The sequence below is a fragment of the Phasianus colchicus genome, chromosome Z (genome assembly GCF_987193195.1).
Source record: "Phasianus colchicus chromosome Z, bPhaCol1.hap1.1, whole genome shotgun sequence".
Lineage (NCBI taxonomy): Eukaryota > Metazoa > Chordata > Aves > Galliformes > Phasianidae > Phasianus > Phasianus colchicus.
Window position 1 is genome coordinate 9,390,782 of NC_143476.1, and position 22,274 is coordinate 9,413,055.

The 22,274-nt window shown below is 50.0% G+C and overlaps 1 protein-coding gene across 1 annotated transcript; it reads left to right on the forward strand.

Annotated features, from left to right (window-relative positions):
• Nucleotides 1-7,743: 7,743 nt before the first annotated feature.
• LOC149912435 (rho GTPase-activating protein 32-like) lies at nucleotides 7,744-12,681 on the forward strand. The gene is made up of 5 exons (XM_090131075.1): nucleotides 7,744-7,747; nucleotides 7,784-7,938; nucleotides 8,120-8,197; nucleotides 8,516-8,597; nucleotides 12,677-12,681. The coding sequence occupies exons 1-5, from the start codon at nucleotides 7,744-7,746 to the stop codon at nucleotides 12,679-12,681; spliced, it is 324 nt and encodes a 107-aa protein (XP_089987201.1).
• Nucleotides 12,682-22,274: the final 9,593 nt, after the last annotated feature.

A 22,274-nucleotide genomic window follows, 5' to 3' on the forward strand; every position in this document is an offset into this window, starting at 1 on the left:
ATGTCTGGCAGAGGTTGCAGCTCTTTCTATTGCATCCCTCTAGCTGTCAAGTCAAGAGCTCCTGTGTCACACAAGGAAAAGCAATCTTTTACCTGCTGTGCCATGCTCATGGCAGCAGCAATGCAGATGCCAGCAGCTGATGCCCACAAGGACAGCCAGCCTGCACTTATTTTCATTGCATATATTTGTACTGATGTCCTTCTAGAAGCTGGAACATTTCTCCATCTAAGCAGAAGAGGGCAGGATGGGTCCAAAGTGAGGGCACACTCTGCTCTTTTTCTGGACACAAAGAGAAAGAGAAAATGAAAACAATATGTGTTTCCCTGCCCATGGCAAACACCAGACTTTCCATCCTTACAGTCCTTCCTGCAATCATCAGCAATGGAAACAACATCCCACTCACCTTTGCCATGTCTGGCAGAGGTTGCAGCTCTTTCTATTGCATCCCTCTAGCTTTCAAGTCTAGAGCTCCTATGTCAAACAAGGAAAAGCAATCATTTACCTGCTTTGCCTTGCTCATGGCAGCCAGCCTGGACTTCCTTTGATTCCTTCCCTTTGGATCAGCGTCCTTCAGGAAGGCGGAACATCTCTCCAGCTGAGCAGCAGAGGACAGCAGGGCTTCGTTGTCTGGGCATGTTCTCTTCTGGCCCTCTGGCCCTCACAGACACAGGAGGAGGACACAGAGGCTGCTGTAACACAGCCAGCCCTGCCTCTCAGGTCAGCTCTCAGGCCATCCTCTCTCCCCTCAGCAGCAGCTCACTGTTCTGCACTCCTCTGGCCTGGGCTGGCAGAGGTGTGCAGCAGTTCTGCTGATCTCCCAGTGCTGGCCATGTCTGCAGTGCCTGTGTGAAAGACACAGGAAGCTGCCAGCATTGCACTGCTCTGCTGTGCCCCTGCCATCACCGAGTTTGCTGTCAGCAGCTGCTGCTACACGTCCATTCAGGCACAGGCCTTTCCTTCCTGGCCCTCTTTCCCCCCTCTCTCCTCTGCTCTCTCTCGTGCTCCCCTTTGGCCTGGGCTGGCTGAGCAGTGCAGGCCTTGTTGTTGCTCCCTGGGCCAACTACGTCACGGTTCCCCGTGACTCTGCCAGCTGCTCTGACACAGCGACTGCGTCCTCAGTGTGGATTCCAGAATGCGACAGACGTCCAGAGAAGACTTCCAGGGCTGATTGGAACATGCTGCCATCAAGAACTGCCATGGCTCAGGCCCCCTGGGAATCTGCTCACAGCGAAAGCTGCTGTCACTCTGTGTGGGCACAGCCTTGTCTGTGTAGGCCTGCTCACACTGCAGCCCCTGTCTGCACCAGAACCGTGCCGATCCACCTTCTCTTGGCCTCCTTGCCTGCATGGAAAAGGGCAGCTTGGGCTGAAGTCCCTCAACTTGCAGATGGCCGAGTGAAGTCTCTGAGCCCTGGTGACCCACTCAGCTCTTCAGCCTGCTGACCTGCTCTGCTGGGGCTGTCTTAAAAGGCAGAGGGCACGTTATCCTAATGTCCCCACATCCATCCCTCTTAGCATACTGTAGGCCAGTTCCTAAAAGGACACCTGCACAATCTCTCTGAATGTTAATCAACATGTAGTTAGTTTTCAGTGGTGATTAGCTATGTGTTTAGTCAGAGGTGCAATGGTTCTAATGGTGAGAGAAAGACATTCCCAGTTGTCATCAGGTGGAACACACTTCAGACTGGAATCCTCAAGCAGACTGCAGTCAAGCTTTCTTAAATATTCGTTGTTGTTATCAATTCAGACGCATCTCTGAATTCCTGCTTGAATGAACATTCTGTAATAATCTGCTGAGACAGTGCAAGGCTTGACAATGAGACTATAGTTTATGAAAGCAGCACTTTTTACTTCCTTTACAAGTTCTTATCTGAATGCTAAATGCAACATCAATTCACTTCTCACTGGGTTGAACGTTTTAAATATTTGGCAAACATAATGGTTCTAATTCTGACATTTAATATGAAAATATTAAAATTCCTTGTAAGTACTTTTTTGTTAGAATGCCAGATGCTAATGGGATGAAGTGGCACAAGAAAGCAAAATATCTCTGCTGATGGCAGGAAGGACTGTAAGGATGGAAAGGCTGGTGTTTGCCATGGGCAGGGAAACACATCTGGTTTTCTTGTTCCCCTTGTCTTTGAGTGCCAGAAAAATAGAGGAGAGCGTGCCCTCACCTTGGACCCCTCCTGCCCTCTGCTGCTGAGATGGAGAAATGTCCCACCTCCTACAAGGACATCAGGACAAAGGTAAGTATTGGAAATAAGTCCAGGCTGGCTGTACTTGTGGGCATCTGTTGCTGGAAAATTTAATGGCAGTAAACTGCCTAGATAATGACAGAATGAGGGTGACAATAGAATGGTACGTAATCACAGTGCAATGAAAAAAGTGTGCAGGGTGCAGGAAGGGAGGTGTGGACATTCTGAGTTGCAACTCTTTATTTGCTCCAGAAAGCTCTATCAGAATGGCAGACTGAAGGAAATACTTTGAGTGTTTTTTTAATGTGACTGGATAAAAGATCCATGTGGCAAATTGAATAACTGAGTGGTAAAGGGACATAGATACCTCACTGTTTCATGGAACCTTTCAATTAAGCACCTGAGCACTGTGTACAGGACTTGGGAATATAAGTATTAGAGGATGATGGAATATCTGTATTTGGAAGGGACCTCGAGGATCATGTATTCCACCTCCTGGTTCCACACCGGACCTCCTATGGGTCAAGCCCTGTGTCTGAGAGCATTGTGCAAATGCTCTTTGGCCTTTGTCAGCTCAGTGCCAAACCACTGCCCTGGGGAGCCAGTGCCAAATTCCATGTATCTAGTTCATCCTACAGAATGATGCCAAGAACAGTTATAGAGATCGACTTACAAACAAAATTCTTGTCTTGAATTAATGGTATACTCACCATTAAAAAAAAAAAAGAAAAGAAAAAAGAATTAAAAAAAAAAGAAAAAATTAAATCAAAGCCACATTCTTACGCTGGCATTTTACAGTATTGTCAGATTTTTGTAATTCTGTTGTGTCAGATCAAGGTTCTCTCTTCGTGAAATACTGACCAAATTCTCTTTTCAGATCTAAACATACAAATGTTAAAGGCAGCAGTGCTGTTCAAGAGTACATTACCAGCTCAAACACTGCTTTGGCTGTAAAACTGAAGGCAGTCAGGAATTTTATCAAGGAGTTGGAAGAAAACATGTAAGTGTAGATTTAAAAGCAACCTGTATTGTTACTTAGAGTTTGATACAGTGTAATCCAATGCACAGTACTTGTAACGTGTGTTTTACAAAATGCTTTGCAATGTAGGCATCTATTAAGATTAATGCTGCAAGTTCTGATATGTCCATGACCTTTTCAAACTGTTCCTTACTCCTACACATCAGTACGAGTAGTTCTTCTGTCAGGAAGGATCACATGAGTAATTAACCTGTGACCTTAAGTTTGGAATTAAATGCATACAGTGGAAGTAAGAGCTGTGGGTTATTTTGCTCTTTCAGTGTTGAACAGCCGAGGTGTTTTGTTTTGGAGGGTGGACAGTGATGGGACAAGTGGGGAATGGCTTTAAACAGAGACGGGGGGTGTTGAGGTTTAGGTTGGATGTGAGGAGGAAGTTTTTCAGCCAGAGGGTGGTGAGGCACTGGAACAGGTTGCCCAAGGAGGCTGTGGATGCCCCATCCCTGCAGGCATCCAAGGCCAGGCTGGATGTGGCTCTGGGCAGCCTGGGCTGCTGGCTGGCAGGTTAGAAACCCAACATGACTTTATTGCAGCCCTGGGTGCAGGGGGATCACTGCTCCTAGCATGCACACAGAAGAGCTGGAGCACACAGGTGATGTACATTCCACTTGTGAACATTCCTGCAATTGCAGAGAGCGTGCGCCTGTTCCAATCACTGCTGCACAGATTAGAAACTGATTGCAGATGAGCTGTTTTGGTATGGGGTTCTTGCCAACGGTCTGCAGTGGCTGTGTGATTCCTCGGGGAGTTGCTCTCCAGCCCAAAGGTCATGTCCTAAGTCGACCAGATCCCGTTTGTGTCCAGAAATGGCTGACAACAGATCAGCTGCTGGTCAAGTTTCTAACATCACACTGGCCTTGCTCCAGTGTCTGTGTCATCAGCCCCAGCACATACGGTGCACCTCTTCAAGGCTTTGCAACACTGAGACTCTGCACTTGGGCTCCAGACATCCTGCTGCACCAAGAGGTTATTCTAGCTTTGGTATCTTGCAACTTTGTATATAACTACATCACTGTAATCATAAATGTCTAGGAGCATGGAGATGGAGAAATTAATCTTCCTGTAATTCTCTGTACTGCAGCCCCGTGGTTGTCAACACCTAATGCAATATTGAAATTTCAGTTGAGAAATTGAAAGCTGTCCCTAACAAAAAAAAATCTGCATTTGTTATTGAAATCACACTAAGGATCAATAAATCCAAATGCTACTAGCATAACCACGATTACAGGCAGTGTTTAGACAAGCTCTTACAGGAAAACCATGAACACAAGGCTAGAGAGAGACTAAGTGATGCACTCTGCAGGAATACTCATGGAAGTCTTCACAGTGCAGGAGTCTGATCTGATTACAGATGCTGTGCTTTAAGTACCCCTTATCATATCTTTTTTTTCACTGTTGTGCAGGGGTTGGACTCAGTGATCTCTGGAGGCTGGAGATGCTGTTTGCTCATGGAAGATGGAAGATGGAGAGAGGAAAAGCAAGTGCAAGGCATGCTGTGCATAGCCACCACATGGCATCTGCACCATTTCCCCCTGCACAAAGGAGGAGCAGCTCACAAGCTTTGCCTGGGCCAGGGAAGGGAGCAGACAAACATCTGGACCGACCGCAAAGGAGCTGGTTCTGCAGGTTGGGTGTCTTCTGCTGCTTGTCTCACATCCTGCTGCTCAGCGGTAGATTTGTTCCTGCTCAGTGCTAACAGGAAACTCACACAGCATTTCTGTTTCAGCTGTGCCAACGCTTTGATCCCTTGCTGCTTGGATGGGGCGTTTGAAGAAGGATGCCTGTGCTGATGTCCAGCCAGGCTTTGGGGATGAGTCTCCACACCAGGGTCCATCTGACAGGACTGAGGGTTGGGGATCCAGCCAGGTCGAGTCCAGCGTGCTTTGCTCTTGTTCTTAGTGCTTGTTTTTGCTTAGGAGGGCAGGAGGTGAACCCCGTGAACCAATGCCTGCAGACGGGGTTTGCAGAGAAAGAGGTCCTGCAGGCCTTGTGTGACAGCCACGGAGCTGCAGCGAGGCTGCATCAGTGTAAAACACCAGAGATCCACGGAGGTGTGAAGGGGAGCTGTGGGCTGCAGTCACGCAGGAAGGGATGTGCATGCTCGGGGTTTGGTTGTTGTGTGTGTGTTAAGTGACTGTGATACCACTGCTGGGTCAGTGTGAGTGTACGGAGCAAGTGTGACAGCCTTTTTGATGGAGTCCTGTGAAAGGAGTCCTATGGACTTGAGATCCAACTATCAGCCCGTGGGCATCATCCAGGAGTTGGGGTAGGGGATGAGGCAAGGGAAGTTGGGCTGAGAAAGGGATAAAGCAGTCTGGCAGTAGTTCTGTGTTTCTCCCATCTCCTCCTTTATTTCCTTCCAGGTGAAATAGATGGGTGCTGCAACATGCCCTTGAATGTAACAAAACCCACTCTAGTGTGGATTTGACATGGGCCCAGCACTGCAAGGTACGCTGCTGGGAGGAAGCGTCCATCTGGCTGAGGGCAGGAAGGCCCTCCAGAGGGATGCACTGAGGCCAGTTGTGCGAGGCTCAACAAGAGCAAGCGCCAGGTCCTGCGCTTTGGTCATGACGACCCCGTGCCAGCTTCTCCAGGATTTGGCTGGGGTAGAATTCCAAGCAGCCCCTGATTCCAGAACGTTGGGCTGGGCTGTTGGAATCTTCTGCCCTTGTGACTGGTCTTGCCTCCCCAGCCTGTCCGTGGTGGTGGAGCAGCCTGGTGGCCCTCAGTGATGTCATAAGGGCTAGAATGAGGGGAGGAGCAGTGCGTGCTGCGTCCCTTCATTGGAGCGCTGGAGCTCTGACTGAGCAGCTCGCTTGTTGCACTTGTGCACCGACTGCGTCCCTTTGTCTTCACACCGTCCTGTGCAGCACCTTGTAGGTAAGCTGAGACAGTGTGGGAGAGACGGGGGGACAGTGAGTGCTGAGAACTGCTGGCTGGCGGAGCTCATAGGATCACATTATCTCCATCAGCAGAGGGGTGGCCATGAGGGACAGGGAGGTGATCGTCCCCCCCTGCTCTGCTCTTGTGAGGCCCCAGCTGCAGTACAGTGTCCAGAAAGACAGGGAGCTGTTGGAGAGGGTCCAGAGGCGAGCCACAGAGATGATCAGGGGACAGGAGCACCTCCCCTGCAAAGACAGGCTGAGGGAGCTGGGCTTGTTCAGCCTGGAGAAATGAAGGCTGTGGGGTGACCTCATGGCAGCCTTCAGTACCTAAAGGGAGCCTAAAAAGAGGAGGGGAATCAACTCTTTGAAAGGGTAGATAACAGCAGGACAAGGGGAAATGGTTTTAAGTTGAAAACTTAAGTTTTTAAGTTGAGGGAGGGCAGATTTTGGTTTTTCCCTTGTAGTCTTTGCTAAACCGTGGAAGCAAACTGACCTGCTCTTTCTCTCTCCTCTCTCCACCCTCTGCCTGCTTCCCTGCTGCAGCTTTTGCTCGTGGAAGATCAGAGCAAAGTGACAAGGAACGGCTGCGGATTCGTGAGATTTGTCTCCCTCGTTCTGATCTCTTGCCAGGTACCTGCCATGGTTTGTCCCCCCACATGCTTTAGCAGCCCGTGACGCCCCGTGTTTAGTAACACAGCCTCATCCAGCTTTGATGGGACGCTGGTCACGTGTGGGTTTTCTCCACGTGCTCTGCAGCTCAGCCCTCAGAAGGATGCTGTCTGTGGTGCTGTGACCAGCTGGTCTACAGGAAACCAATCCCTTAGGCAAAGAGTCCCAGCCCCAGCTTGTGCAGAGCTGCACAGCATCACCAGGGACACCAGCAGGCGTGCTTGGGCTGTGTGAGTGTGCCCGACAGCTGTAGGGAGCACAGCAGAGATGTGAACAGAGAAGATAAAAGTGTGTTTCTTTTCAGTTCCAGCTTGTCACACCTACGCTGATGGCTGTGGCGTGCAGCGAGATCAGCTGTGGGCCTGACCTGGCATGGACAGAGGTAGAGTATGAAGCTCTGATTGGTCTTTGTTCCCTGACTGCAGCCAGCAGAGTGAGCCGCAGATGTGCTCTCCTGCTTTCCAAGAGAGCTCCTCTGTGGCAAGACAGCAGTGCAAGCGTGGCAAGTTTATAAAAGTACCAGAGCCATCTCGGCTGTGGTGTTTGTCCTCTACTGACTTTTCCCTTGAAATGGCTGCAGAAACAACAATCATTCTCTGCTCTGTTTGGCCTCGCTGTTGGTTGGACTGCTCAAGAGAGCTGCTTGGTGCTTGCAGTGGCACTGTTTGCACCTTGTAACTGCAGCCGTAGCTTTGGTTTCCCTCTTCACGGTCTCCTAGCATCTGAAACAGTCAGCCTTCCTGCACAAAGAGCGCAGGAAAGGAGGGGGCAAAATGGACAAGGCCACCTGTCTGCGTCAGTGCCATTGCTGATTAGTCTGGGTGAGGAGAGATGCAGCATTGCCTGGCGTGTGCCTGCTGCACACCTGGGAGAGAAACAGCCGTTATTAGACTTGCAGTTCCTTCTGAAGTGCCCATGATAAGGACCGAGTGCATTTCCTGCAGCTTTCTCTGCAGATGTGCTCCTCACCTTGAAATCCTCCTTGTTGGTTCCCAGCTCCTCACCGTGGCCTGTGCTCTCTGTTTCAGACTGAGAACAAGGGGAAGCCCCTGCTGGACCATGAGGTGGCACCTGTGAATGTTCCAGCTATTGCTGCTGCCCATGCTATTAAGAGATACGTTGCCCAGGCAGCGGATGAACTCTCCTTTGAGGTAAGCAGTTCAAGGCGTTCCTTGTTGCTCAATTTTACAATGGCAAATGCCTTCAGAGCTGCACTGGTGCAAGTGCTCTCATGCTCGGCGATGTTTGGCAGTGCAGAAGAATGCAGTCATTTGAGCTGTGCTTTCCTCCCAGCCGTGCTGAAGCTGGGATTGACGTTGCAATCTCTTGCAGGTGGGAGACATCGTGTGTGTCATCGACATGCCACCAAAGGAGCTGACCCCCTGGTGGAGAGGCAAGCTCGGCTTCCAGGTAGGCACAAGCTTCAGACTGGAGAGTGCAACTTCAGTAAAGGCAGGAATCTCAGCTTAGAGCTGCTCTGCCTGCACAGGATGCCTAATGGACATAAACAGTTTCCCTGTGTTGGTGTCAGAGGACCTTGCCCTTGGCTGCTAATGTTGAAAAATTGTTACCTTTATGCTGTGAACTATGGCCATTTTCTGCTGGATAGTCTTATGGAACGTCAGGCAAGCACATTCCGAGGGAAATGTTATGTGGCTTTTGGTTTATCAGTTCAGATCTGAGAAGTGCTGCATGCAATAGTTGGCCTCTCTTTTCTTCTTGTTACAGGTTGGATTTTTCCCAGGGGAGTGTGTGGAACTCATTAATAAGAACATTCCTGAGGCACTCATCAATTCTGTGCCAAGGCCAGGTACGGATGTTACATTTGATGGTGTCGGGAAGCAAAAGGGAGTCTTTTTTGGGGTGGTTCCGTGTTTAATACCTCCTTTATTTATCCCACATTGTCCTCTGGGTTGATGATTCTTCATGCACACCATGGGGCAGAGATTTGGCCCAATCTTCCTGTGTTTATGATTGGACTTGGCAAAACTATAGAATCTTCATAGAATGGCTTGGGATGGAAGGGACCTCAGGGATCATCATGCTCCAACCCTCCCGCCTCAGGATGGTCTCCCAGCCCCCACATTTAATGTGAGACTAGACCAGGCTGCCCAGGGCCCCATCCAACCTGGCCTTGGGCTCCTCCAGGCATGGGGAAAATCCCTTTTTGTATGTACTGGTTGGTAATGTTCTTCCCGTTCTGACGTGCTCTGTAGAATGTGCTGTGCTCGGCCTCGTCCAATGGAGCCAGACCTGAAATGACCTGGTTTCTTCCTTTTGTTGTGCAGTGCCCAAGAAACGCAGCAAGATCCTCACCTTCCTTCGTTCCTTGGTGAAGGCCCGCCCAAAGAAACCGACCGAGCGGGAGGTGGAGAAGGAAAGGGTGTTTGGCGGTGACCTGGGAGAGCATCTTCTCCACTCCGGTCGTGATGGTAAGGAGCTGCCCATTCCTGAGATCTTCCTCTGCTGGGCATCTAAAGAAGATGAAAGGGAGCTCATATCTAGCAGGGGGCAGGCTGATAGCCGTGGAGACACGTGTAATGGGAGTTGATGGCTGAAGGATAAAGTGAGGCGGATGCTCCTAAGAGACAAGCACATCTGTATTTGCTTCAGCCACGCCTGGCTGGGCTTAGTGGATGGGATGTGAAGCACAGCCTGCAGCACGACTGAATCAGGAGCTCCACTGACGGCTGGCACGTGTTCTTCAGTCCCCCAGGTCCTCCAGAGCTGCGCTGAGTTCATTGAGCAGCACGGCGTGGTGCAGGGGATATACCGCCTGTCCGGCGTCGCGTCCAACATCCAGAGACTGCGGTAAGAGTGCTGCGACTGACACAGCCTGAGTGCATCTGGTGTGGCTTTGGGCTTGCCTTCCTCTCGCTCAACCGGGTTTGCGTCCCTCTCTCCAGGCAGGAATTTGAGTCGGAGCAGATTCCTGAGCTCACCGTCCGGGACATTCACAGCGTGAGCTCCCTCTGCAAGATGTACTTCAGGGAGCTCCCGAACCCTCTGCTCACCCACCAGCTGTACGGCAAGTTCTCGGTAAGCACAAGGCCACGTCTTTCGTTTCCCTCTTCCTGGGCCTCTTGGCAGATGGCTGCAGCAGTGCCCCAGCTCGGAGGCCCTTTTGCTGTCAGCCCCACGAGGTTTACTCGCAGTGGTGTACTAGCCTGATTGGTGTCTCGCTCCCTTTCTGCACTACTCCAGGATGCTGTTGGTGCCGCTACAGAGGAGGAGCGGCTGCTCAGAATGCAGGACGTCATCCAGCAGCTGCCCGCTCCTCACTACAGGTCAGTGCTGCCCTCAGCCTGCTGAGCTCAGCCCTGCTGCATTGCAGAGGGCAACGATGCGGTTCCAGGCTCTGTCTCACGCCGGCAACACGATGCCTGTGTATGCTGAAGGGTTGAAGGCTCCATGGGCTTACTTTATGGGGTCAGTTCCTGGGCACGGGGCACGCTTGGTGCAGCTGATGGCTGCGGCTGTGCTGTGCTGGGGCTTGGTGCTGCAGCGTGGCACTCAGTCAGGTTGGATCTACTTCATCTTCGGTGACAGTAGCAATCACAAGAAGTAGCATGAATGGAGGTTTGCTTTCTGAATTGCAGCACGGCATGCTCGTTGGTGCTGAACGTTTGCCTCTCTTGTTTTCCAGGACACTGGAGTTCCTGATGAGACACTTGGCGTGTCTGGCTGGGAGCTCCACCATCACAAACATGCATGCCAAGAACCTAGCCATTGTGTGGGCTCCAAACCTCTTAAGGTAAGCTTCTGCTTCTGTTTCAACACTTCCTCTGTTCTCCAGTTAAGAAAAACTGTCCTCTTTTTTCTCCATCAAATGTGCTCTTCTCCTGTAAAATCTGTGGCTGACAGAAGCGCAGGAGCCTGGGCTGTTCTCCAACCCCACGGGCACAATGTCTAGGTGACAATTTCTGCAGTCTTGTTGAGATGGGACTGACGTGTCCTTGATCATCCAGGGGAATTTCTGCAGTGGCATCACTGATTGCCCACTGCGGAAGTCTCCAGAGCCTCAGCTGACAGCTTTTGGCTGCAACAATTCAGACTCGGGGAAACGGTCTTGGAGAAATGACTTCTAAAATCTGCCTTTTCTACAGATCACAGCAGAACGAGTCTGCCTGCGCCAGCGGAAGAGCTGCCTGCATGGAGCTGCAGACACAGTCGGATGTGGTGGAATTCATCATCAACCACACCGACGTCCTCTTCTGCTCCAAATCCAGAGCAGACATTGCAGATGCAGCAGGTGAGTGTCTTCCTCCATTAGCTTGATCTTGACCTGACACCTTGATCAAATGCAGGCCTTCTCTGGGACCTTTGAGATACTCTTTTACCATCAAGGGGACAGCAGACCTCTGGGCTTCCATTAGGGTGTGGCATCCTGTTGCTGGATGCTGAGAATGTCCAAGCCCAAATTTCACAAGGAGGAAACTGTCATTATTATGTTTGCATGCAGGAAAAGCTTGATGCAAGTGTGGCAGCGAAGCTTTCTCAGTTCCCAGCCCCCATTTCCTTGGGATTTTCCTTGCCTATTTTGATACAGTAAGCTGCTCTTAATGATGACCGTGTCCTTTGCCATAAACACACCTCTGCCCACACGGTTATTTTGGGCTCCTCTTCTTCCAGTGGCTGTGATAAGCAAGCCTGAGAAAAATACAGCACCTCCCCCAGAACTGTGGTGGCTGTGCTGCTGCTTTCTGATCCTCGCTCTTACCTGTGGTTTTCCCTGACAGGGCACAATTCTCTCCCAGGGCCCAAGTCTGTGGGGGTCTCTTCTGCTGCCACAAAGCTGCTCAGCCTGGAGGAGGCACAGGCACAGAGGCGAGGCCACAGCAGCTCTCCCCCTGTGACAGAGAGCAGCAGGGACATTGAAGTGGAAGAAAGCCCTGCAGCTGGGCAGGGCAAATTCCACACCGTCGTTGACTTTCCATCTGACAGGTAAAGAGGACTTTCTTTTCCAGCACCTAGCATCATTGCTTGGGTGGGTTTTTCTGTTTTTCTGCAGAAACCAGGCAGTGCTAGGAACAAGCAATTGCTGCCATGAGCTCAGTGCTGCTCTTCCCTCACCCTGCACCACGCACGACTCACAGCATTGGCTGTTTTCTCTCTCCAGGCAAAATCCACCCAGCAAAACTGAGGAATCACCAGCTAGCAGTTGGTGTTGCTGCTTCAGGCTCAGAAAGCCATCCTCTGGGAGCAAACGCCAACTGCAGCGCAATGCCAGGCAGCCCTCAGAAACAGCAGTGGTAGTCCTGGCAGGTAAGGGTGCAAATGCAGCTTCCAAATCCCTGCTTTTCAGGAACATCGAATTCAAGCTTGCAGTGCACTTCTATCTCCTTCTGGCATTCCAGCCCCTGCCTAGCATCTTCAGTTCACCCCTGATCAAGAACTACTGTCGTAATTCAGCTTGTGAAAGTTTGACACTAACCCCTGTGTATCCTTTCTAGGTGAATCGAGCCCTTGCCAACCCACAAGATCCAGGGCAAGTAGCGAGGATGCTCTCTGTGCTTCCATCAGTAGAGAGCTCATAGGGAGCACGAATCGCTGCAGTTCCAACAGCAGCCTTACACATGACAACAGTGATGGAGAGAAGGAGCTCATCGAAGTTCAAGCTCTCATTACACCTGGCTCTGCTGAAATTGGTGATGTGAGCCTCCCAGACACCACAGTCACAAGTGTGGTCTGTCACCCAGAGTCTCTGCAGTGCAGCCCAGCCCAGGTACTGTGTGAGTGCCCCAACAGCAGCACCTCCATGCAGGAGCAGGTCAGCGTCAGTGAGGAGGAGCAGAGCCTCTTGCAGGGGGACTTTCAATCAGGCCTCCAGTCCCAGGCACCGGACAGCAGCACTGAGAGCTCTGAGCCACTCTCTCCATGACAAAACAGGATGAGTCCCTACTTCACCATGGACCTCTCACACCCTCCTGTCCTTTATATAATAATAAAAGCACACTTGTGCTCAATCAATGTCTTGACTGCCTCCAGAGTCTTCATTCACACAGACTGGGATGAATGCAGCACACAGCAAGGCACCTCAGCTTGCAATGCTGTGGGTGTTGGGTTTGTGCAGCACAGCTCCGGGTTTGTTCCTGTTTTGTCTGGCTTTGGGATGTCTGCAGGGGGAGCTCTGCTACCATTTGGCATGGTAGCAAATAATCTCTCGCATCCTGGATGCTGCTCATGATACTCCCAAGCTTCCTGGCTGTGGCTTTGTGATGCTTTTCAGGGCCTTCTGATGCATTTTGATGCCTTGGATGTTGCTTAACACCTCCCTCCTCCCATCATGTCCTTTCCTGGCTCCCATCTACGAACTGGCCCTGCAGATCATCTCCAGACCTGTCATCAGCACACTGCGGCAGGAGAAGCTCCCCCTGGCCAACGTCAGGCAGTACTGCTTCGTCTGCAGCTCAGTGGCCATTTCCCTTTTAGGCGGCTCCTGCAGAAGAATCAAGCAGCAGAACCTTTTGCTCACCCTGCACCACACAAATGCTACAAAAGCAGAAACAACCTGGGAATCTCTGGGTCTGCAAGAATTCACAGACACTCACTGACTGTTTGGTGGCTCCCTCCCATCCTTGATTTCCTTCTCCCCTTCTCCTCGTCGGATCCCACTGCTGAGCCATGATCAAGCTGCCCAGTGTGGCAGAGCATCGTGCAGAGCCGTGCTGGCACCTCCTCCCCTTCCTCTCCTGCAACCTCACCCGCTTCTCTGACAGACATGCTGATCCCACGCGTGCCATCGGGATGCTCTGGCACAGGATGTGCCCCTAACCCAAAGCTCCTTCCCACCCTCCCAACAAAAAGCAAACAGGTCTCCTACCTCCTCTGCTTGATTTCATGTGGCAGGGATGGAGAGCTCTTCAGCTCTGAGCAAGTTTTTTTCTGAGAAAGTGACCATCTCTTTTCCATCCCTTTGCCCCTACAAACAGTTGTCCAGAGGATCTCGTCCAAGAATTCCTGGAACAGCCTGCAGCTGGCTCTCCTGAAGTTCAGGCTCCTGCCTTTGCTTCCTGCCAGGCCCGCATTCCTTGAGATCACCAACTCAAGGAGGGCATGGTCACTGCAGCCCTGACCGCCTCCTGTCGTAACCCCTGGTGTGCACCATGTCCAGCAATGCTTCCCTTCTGCTTGCTGTGCCCAATGCCTGCACCACAGAGTGATTCTCACTGCACTCCAGGAGTCTGTCAGATTGCTTGCAGCCAGCCATGCTGATTTCCCAGACTGACTGGAATCCCCCATCAGGATGAGAGTCAGTGAGTGCGATGCTTCTGCTGGCTGCAGGAAGCAGCTCCCACCAACAGGCTCTCTTTCCAGGCGGCTGTAGCAGACCCTCACCTCCAGAAGCCCTGCACTGCTGCAGTTCCTGATTTTACCCACAAGTTCACAACCTGCTCATGGCTCTTCTTAGTTCTTTGCAGTCAACTTCTCATCATAGAGGGCAAATCCCTTGCCTTCCAGAATTCCATAGTATCAATTGTGTCTGCTTTATGTCAGGATTTTTTTTCTTTCTTTTCTTTTCCCATTTTCTAGGTAGGAAAATGAATTTCTGAGCCAGGAGAAGCAGAAGTGAAACAGTCTTCCTGGCACTGCTCAGGTTGCAGGAGTTGCCAAGTGCTCCTCAGGTAATGTGTGCTGAAGAGCTGACCTTGGTGGCAGGGGCTGTGGCTGCATTTTGTGCCTGTCATGCGGGAATCCAAGAAAGCCTATTCAGAGCAGGAGCTGCAGAGCGAGATAAACATCACGAGAAGGTAAGGCTGAGAAGCAAGGACACCTCCAGAAAGAAGAGAAAAACTGAGTCAAGTGAGCTGCGTGACGGCCGTGTGATGCTGACCATGATTGGAGGAAGAGCGCATGGCTGGGAATGACTGATGGCTCTGGTTGGATGGGTGCCTGTGTGCACAGAGGTAAGGAGTGTTTGTGGGATGTTTTGCTGGCATCTAACGGCTGTAAGGGGAAGTCAAGAGAGAAAACTTGTGAATGCATAGAAGGGATGTTAAAATCTGGAACAGACTGTTTGGATCATTCACAGCTGAGTCCGTGCCAGATTGCCACACTGCCAGAACCTGGGGCCTGGGATTTTCCTTTAAGAGTGCCAACTGCTTATTTTAAATGATAAAAAGTAACATTGAAAAAAGCTTCCCTCCTTGCATTAGAATAAGGCATTGATATTTGATGTTTCTGTCTTTCCATTCCTTTAGCAGCCTGGGTGTTGATGCAGCTGCATGCATCTGCTGCCCTCCCCTTCTGTTTTGTGTAAAAGAACAGTAAAATATGCAATCAGTGTGAGATCTTTCTGAAGTATTTTACTTTATTTGCCCCTAGGCTGCAATGGCTGGGAAATGGCAGTGTCACCCAGGAGCCCACACGGCGACCTGATGTCTCATTGTTGGGGTCTATTGGAAACCACCACGATGACAAAAGAATGCCTGGGATTCCTCCGGCCCAAATGCCAAACCTTGCACTTGGCTGTGCTGAACCTCATGAGGTTCACCCAGGCCCACCTCTCAAGTCTGCTGAGCTCAAACAGATGTCATTTTTCTCGTGTCCTTCCATTCCGAGTCCATCTGTTCCCCAAAGCAAAAGAATTTGGAGGGAACCACCGACAGTTATGTGAGCGATTTCAGCGTCTATTTCTGATCATGGCAACAACTTCAGAGGTCACACTTAATTTACGGTGCCCGTTGTAATTCTGACCAAGGCTGCAGTTGCAGCTGACTTCCCAAGGCTGCAAGACGTGGTGGTGACACAGCCTTGTGCTTCTGCATTAGTGCTCATCCCACGTTTCCTTTCTCTGTCTCGCAGGTCAGCTCCTGCTGGAAGCAGATGGTATCCCAGTGTGAATGAAGGTCAGTGCAGGAGCAGCTGCTGATGGGAGGAAGGAAGTCCATGCTGAAGAGCTCTGAAGCATCTGCAGGTATGGTTCTGGAGGAGGCAGCAGTGATGCCGGAGGGCTCCCCAGCAGGAAGCTGTCTCATCCAAATGCTTGCTGAGTGGTTGGAAGGGAGCTTTCTGCATGACAGCAGCACCAGCTGCTTGCTTCAAATGCTGCAAAGACAAGGATTAGCACGAGTTCCAGTATCTACAGTATCATCATGAATCACGATAGGATTACAATGTGTCCTCATACAAACACAGCCATTTCTCTCTGAGTCCAGAGGCTGTCCGGAAAGCATCTTTGAGGTCTCTCACACCAAACCACTGCTGTCCGTGTGGGATCTGACTCATTAGGGTATAGGGGTTAGGAACCACAGGCTGTCTTTTGAGAACGGGTTCAGTCATTTCCTTACATCTTGCACCAGCCGATACGTGCCGTCTGCCTTCCGTGCCGACAGGATTGGGGTGTTATAAGGCCACAGACAAGGTTCCAGAAGACATCCTTAACCAGTGTCTGTGTTACAGCTTTTAGACCCACTCTCCCTTCTAAGGCTATGGGATATTGTTGCTGTTTCACAGCTCCACTCCCTCCTTGGGCAGTTCTTTGTAAGGGAAAATTGTGAGTCCACCCCGATTTCCTTCCCCTGCCCACACCTCTGGATTCATTTCTTCTTCATCACAGCTGTTAACACATTCATTGACCCCTGATATCTGTTTCACAGACATGCAGCTGTAATCCTCATTTAACTGTTAAATCTCTCCCCCATAAATCGGTCCCTGCTTCAGGCACAGAGAACAATTGCCCTGCAACTATTTTATCTTTCCATTTTAGTTCTGTGGTCTCCAAGAGTGGAGCTGTCATTTCTGATCCCTCAGCCCCAGTTATGCACAACAGCCACATCCAGATACACGTCTGGTACCTCTGAACTAGCTAATGCTGTAGGATGGAATGTTGATTCTGCACTGGCTATCAAATGTGGGATTGCTGTGAAGTAGTACAGCACCATGTGTTTTGTAATTTGCCCTTAGAAACAGTTTGAAAAAGTAGAAAGACTTTATTAGTATTAGTATTAGTAAAAAGAAGTTATTTCATAACATATTTTAGAAATACAGTTGTTCAATCATGTGATCAATTCTCACTTACAGAACTGTAATAGTTACAAACTGCATGGGTATAGCATTAAGGACCAGAAAGCATGTTGTAAGGCCATTCTGTTTGGATAGGAGAAGCTCAGCAAAAGAAACACAGACTCCAAAGAAGCCAGGGCCTCCACACAAGGCCGAACTGACTCACTCTGTGGGCAGGTTGGGATGCAACAGGCAGGCATCAAGAGACTCCCCCCTGTCCTCCTTCCAAACTTCTCTCTATTCAGGGATGAGCAGGTGTCCAGAAATAGTAGCCAAGTGTTGATAAGGAGCTGTCAGATGTTCAATAATTAGCAGTATATCTGCTGACCTAGCAACAATTGGTATTTACCCAGTCACAAACACACACACAGAATGGCCCGGGTTGGAAGGGACCTCAAGGATCAGGAATCTCCAACTCCCTGCCACAGGCAGGGCCACCAACCTCTGTAGCACTGCACATATGCACATTGCTGGATAGAAACAGCAGTGTGGGAAAAACTATATGCTGTGGATGCAAAGGGTGAATCAGAATGGCTTAACAGCTGTCCCACAAGGAAAAGAAATCCCTTACGTGCTGTGCCATGCTCATGGCAACACCAATGCAGATGCCAGCAGCTGATGCCCACAAGGACAGCCAGCCTGGACTTATTTTCACTACATAAATTTGTCCTGATGTCCTTCTAGAAGCTGGAACATTTCTCCATCTCAGCAGAAGAGGGCAGGAAGGGTCCAGGGTGAGGGCACACACTCCTCTATTTATCTAGCACTGAAAGATTAAGACAAAATGAAAACCAGATGTGTTTCCCTGCCCATGGCAAACACCAGCCTTTCCATCCTTACAGTCCTTCCTGCCATCAGCAGCAACTGACACAACATCCCACTCACCTTTGCCATGTCTGGCAGAGGTTGCAGCTCTTTCTATTGCATCCCTCTAGCTGTCAAGTCAAGAGCTCCTGTGTCACACAAAGAAAAGCAATCTTTTACCTGCTGTGCCATGCTCATGGCAGCAGCAATGCAGATGCCAGCAGCTGATGCACACAAGGACAGCCAGCCTGGACTTATTTTCAATACATATCTTTGTCCGGATGTCCTTCTAGAAGCTGGAACATTACTCCATCTCAGCAGAAGAGGGCAGGAGGGGTCCAAGTTGCATCCACACTCTCCTCTTTTTCTGGCACACAAAGAGAAAGAGAACATGAAAACCAGATGTGTTTCCCTGCCCATGGCAAACACCAGCCTTTCCATCCTTACAGTCCTTCCTGACATCAGCACTCATTGAAACAACATCCCACTCACCTTTGCCATGTCTGGCAGAGGTTGCAGCTCTTTCTATTACATCCCTCTAGCTGTCAAGTCAAGAGTCCCTGTATCACACAAGGAAAAGCAATCTTTTACCTGCTGTGCCATGCTCATGGCAGCAGCAATGCAGATGCCAGCAGCTGATGCCCACAAGGACAGCCAGCCTGCACTTATTTTCATTACATATCTTTGTCCTGATGTCCTTCCAGAAGCTGGGACATTTCTCCCTCTCAGCAGCAGAGGGCAGGAGAGTTGCAAGGTGAGGGCACACTCTCCCCTGTTTATCTGGCACTCAAAGAGAAAGAGAAAATGAAAACCAGATGTGTTTCCCTGCCCACGGCAAACACCAGCCTTTCCATCCTTACAGTCCTTCCTGCCATCAGCACTCATTGAAACAACATCCCACTCACCTTTGCCATGTCTGGCAGAGGTTGCAGCTCTTTCTATTGCTTCCCTCTAGCTGTCAAGTCAAGAGCTCCTGTGTCACACAAGGAAGAGCAATCTTTTACCTGCGTTGCCATGCTCATGGCAGAAGCAATGCAGATGCCAGCAGCTGATGCCCACGAGGACAGCCAGCCTGGACTTATTTTCATTACATATCTTTCTCCTGATGTCCTTCTAGAAGCTGGAACATTTCTCCATCTCAGCAGAAGAGGGCAGGAGGGGTCCAAGGTTAGGGCACACTCTCCTCTTTTTCTGGCACACAAAGACAAAGAGAAGATGAAAACCAGATGTGTTTCCCTGCCCATGGCAAACACCAGCCTTTCCATCCTTACAGTCCTCCTGACATCAGCACTCATTGAAACAACATCCCACTCACCTTTGCCATGTCTGCCAGAGGTTGCAGCTCTTTCTATTACATCCCTCTAGCTGTCAAGTCAAGAGCTCCTCTGTCACACAAGGAAAAGCAATCTTTTACCTGCGTTGCCATGCTCATGGCAGCAACAATGCAGATGCCAGCAGCTGATGCCCACAAGGACAGCCAGCCTGCTCTTATTTTCATTACATATCTTTGTCCTGATGTCCTTCTAGAAGCTGGGACATTTCTCCCTATGAGCAGCAAAGGGCTGGAGGTGTCCAAGTTGCAGGCACACTCTCCTCTTTTTCTGGAAAACAAAGAGAAGATGATATCAGATGTGTTTCCCTGCCCATGGCAATCACCAGCCTTTCCATTCTTACAGTCCTTCCTGACATCAGCAGCAACTGACACAACATCCCACTAACCTTTGCCATGTCTGGCAGAGGTTGCAGCTCTTTGTATTGCATACCTCTAGCTTTCAAGTCAGGAGCTCCTGTGTCACACAAGGAAAAGCAATCTTTTACCTCCTTTGCCATGCTCATGGCAGCAGCAATGCAGATGCCAGCAGCTGATGCCCACAAGGACTGCCAGCCTGGACTTATTTTCATTACATATCTTTGTCCTGATGTCCTTCTAGGAGCTGGAACATTTCTCCCTCTGAGCAGCAAAGGGCAGGAGGGGTCCATATTGCAGGCACACTCTCCTCTTTTTCTGGAAAACAAAGAGAAGATGAAAACCAGATGTGTTTCCCTGCCCATGGCAAACACCAGCCTTTCCATCCTTACAGTCCTTCCTGCCATCAGCAGCAACTGAAACAACATCCCACTCACCTTTGCCATGTCTGGCAGAGGTTGCAGCTCTTTCTTTTACATCCCTCTAGCTGTCAAGTCAAGAGCTCCTGTGTCACACAAGGAAAAGCAATCTTTTACCTGCTGTGCCATGCTCATGGCAGCAGCAAGGCAGATGCCAGCAGCTGATGCCCACAAGGACAGCCATCCTGGACTTATTTTCATTACATATCTTTGTCCTGATGTCCTTCTAGAAGCTGGAACATTTCTCCATCTCAGCAGAAGAGGGTAGGAGATTTCCAAGGTGAGGGCACAAACTCCCCTGTTTATCTGGCACTCAAAGAGAAAGAGAAGATGAAAACCAGATGTGTTTCCCTGCCCATGGCAAACACCAGCCTTTCCATCCTTACAGTCCTTCCTGACATCAGCACTCATTGAAACAACATCCCCCTCACCTTTGCCATGTCTGCCAGAGGTTGCAGCTCTTTCTATTACATCCCTCTAGCTGTCAAGTCAAGAGATCCTGTGTCACACAAGGAAAAGCAATCTTTTACCTCCTTTGCCATGCTCATGGCAGCAGCAATGCAGATGCCAGCAGCTGATGCCCACAAGGACAGCCAGCCTGCACTTATTTTCATTACATATCTTTGTCCTGATGTCCTTCTAGAAGCTTGGACATTTCTCCCTCTGAGCAGCAGAGGGCAGGAGGGGTCCAAGTTGCAGGCACACTCTCCTCTTTTTCTGGCACAGAAAGAGAAGATGAAAAGCAGATGTGTTTCCCTGCCCATGGCAAACACCAGCCTTTCCATCCTTACAGTCCTTCCTGACATCAGCACTCATTGAAACAACATCCCACTAACCTTTGCCATGTCTGCCAGAGGTTGCAGCTCTTTCTATTACATCCCTCTAGCTGTCAAGTCAAGAGTTCTAGAGTCAAACAAGGAAAAGCAATCTTTTACCTGCGTTGCCATGCTCATGGCAGCAGCAATGCAGATGCCAGCAGCTGATGCCCACAAGGACAGCCAGCCTGGACTTATTTTCATTACATATCTTTGTCCTGATGTCCTTCTAGAAGCTGGGACATTCCTCCCTATGAGCAGCAAAGGGCAGGAGGGGTCCAAGTTGCAGGCACACTCTCCTCTTTTTCTGGAAAACAAAGAGAAGATGAAAACCAGATGTGTTTCCCTGCCCATGGCAAACACCAGCCTTTCCATTCTTACAGTCCTTCCTGACATCAGCAGCAACTGACACAACATCCCACTCACATTTGCCATGTCTGGCAGAGGTTGCAGCTCTTTCTATTACATCCCTCTAGCTTTCAAGTCAAGAGCTCCTGTGTCACACAAGGAAAAGCAATCTTTTATCTGCTGTGCCATGCTCATGGCAGCAGCAATGCAGATGCCAGCAGCTGATGCCCACAAGGACAGCCAGCCTGCACTTATTTTCATTACATATCTTTGTCCTGATGTCCTTCTAGAAGCTGGGACATTTCTCCCTCTGAGCAGCAGAGGGCAGGAGAGTTCCAAGGTGAGGGCACAAACTCCCCTGTTTATCTGGCACTCAAAGAGAAAGAGAAAATTAAAACCAGATGTGTTTCCCTGCCCATGGCAAACACCAGCCTTTCCAGCCTTACAGTCCTCCTGACATCAGCACTCATTGAAACAACATCCCACTCACCTTTGCCATGTCTGCCAGAGGTTGCAGCTCTTTCTATTACATCCCTCTAGCTGTCAAGTCAAGAGCTCCTGTGTCACACAAGGAAAAGCAATCTTTTACCTGCTGTGCCATGCTCATGGCAGCAGCAATGCAGATTGCAGCAGCTGATGCCCACAAGGACAGCCAGCCTGCACTTATTTTCATTACATATCTTTGTCCTGATGTCCTTCTAGAAGCATGGACATTTCTCCCTATGAGCAGCAAAGGGCAGGAGGGGTCCGAGTTGCAGGCACACTCTCCTCTTTTTCTGGAAAACAAAGAGAAGATGAAAACCAGATGTGTTTCCCTGCCCATGGCAAACACCAGCCTTTCCATCCTTACAGTCCTTCCTGCCATCAGCAGCAACTGAAACAACATCCCACTCACCTTTGCCATGTCTGGCAGAGGTTGCAGCTCTTTCTTTTACATCCCTCTAGCAGTCAAGTCAAGAGTTCTAGAGTCAAACAAGGAAAAGCAATCTTTTACCTCCTTTGCCATGCTCATGGCAGCAGCTATGCAGATGCCAGCAGCTGATGCCCACAAGGACAGCCAGCCTGGACTTATTTTCATTACATATCTTTGTCCTGATGTCCTTCTAGAAGCTGGGACATTTCTCCCTATGAGCAGCAGAGGGCAGGAGGGGTCCAAGTTGCAGGGAAACTCTCCTCTTTTTCTGGAAAACAAAGAGAAGATGAAAACCAGATGTGTTTCCCTGCCCATGGCAAACACCAGCCTTTCTATCCTTACAGTCCTCCTGACATCACCACTCATTGAAACAACATCCCACTCAGCTTTGCCATGTCTGCCAGAGGTTGCAGCTCTTTCTATTACATCCCTCTAGCTGTCAAGTCAAGAGCTCCTGTGTCACACAAGGAAAAGCAATCTTTTACCTGCTGTGCCA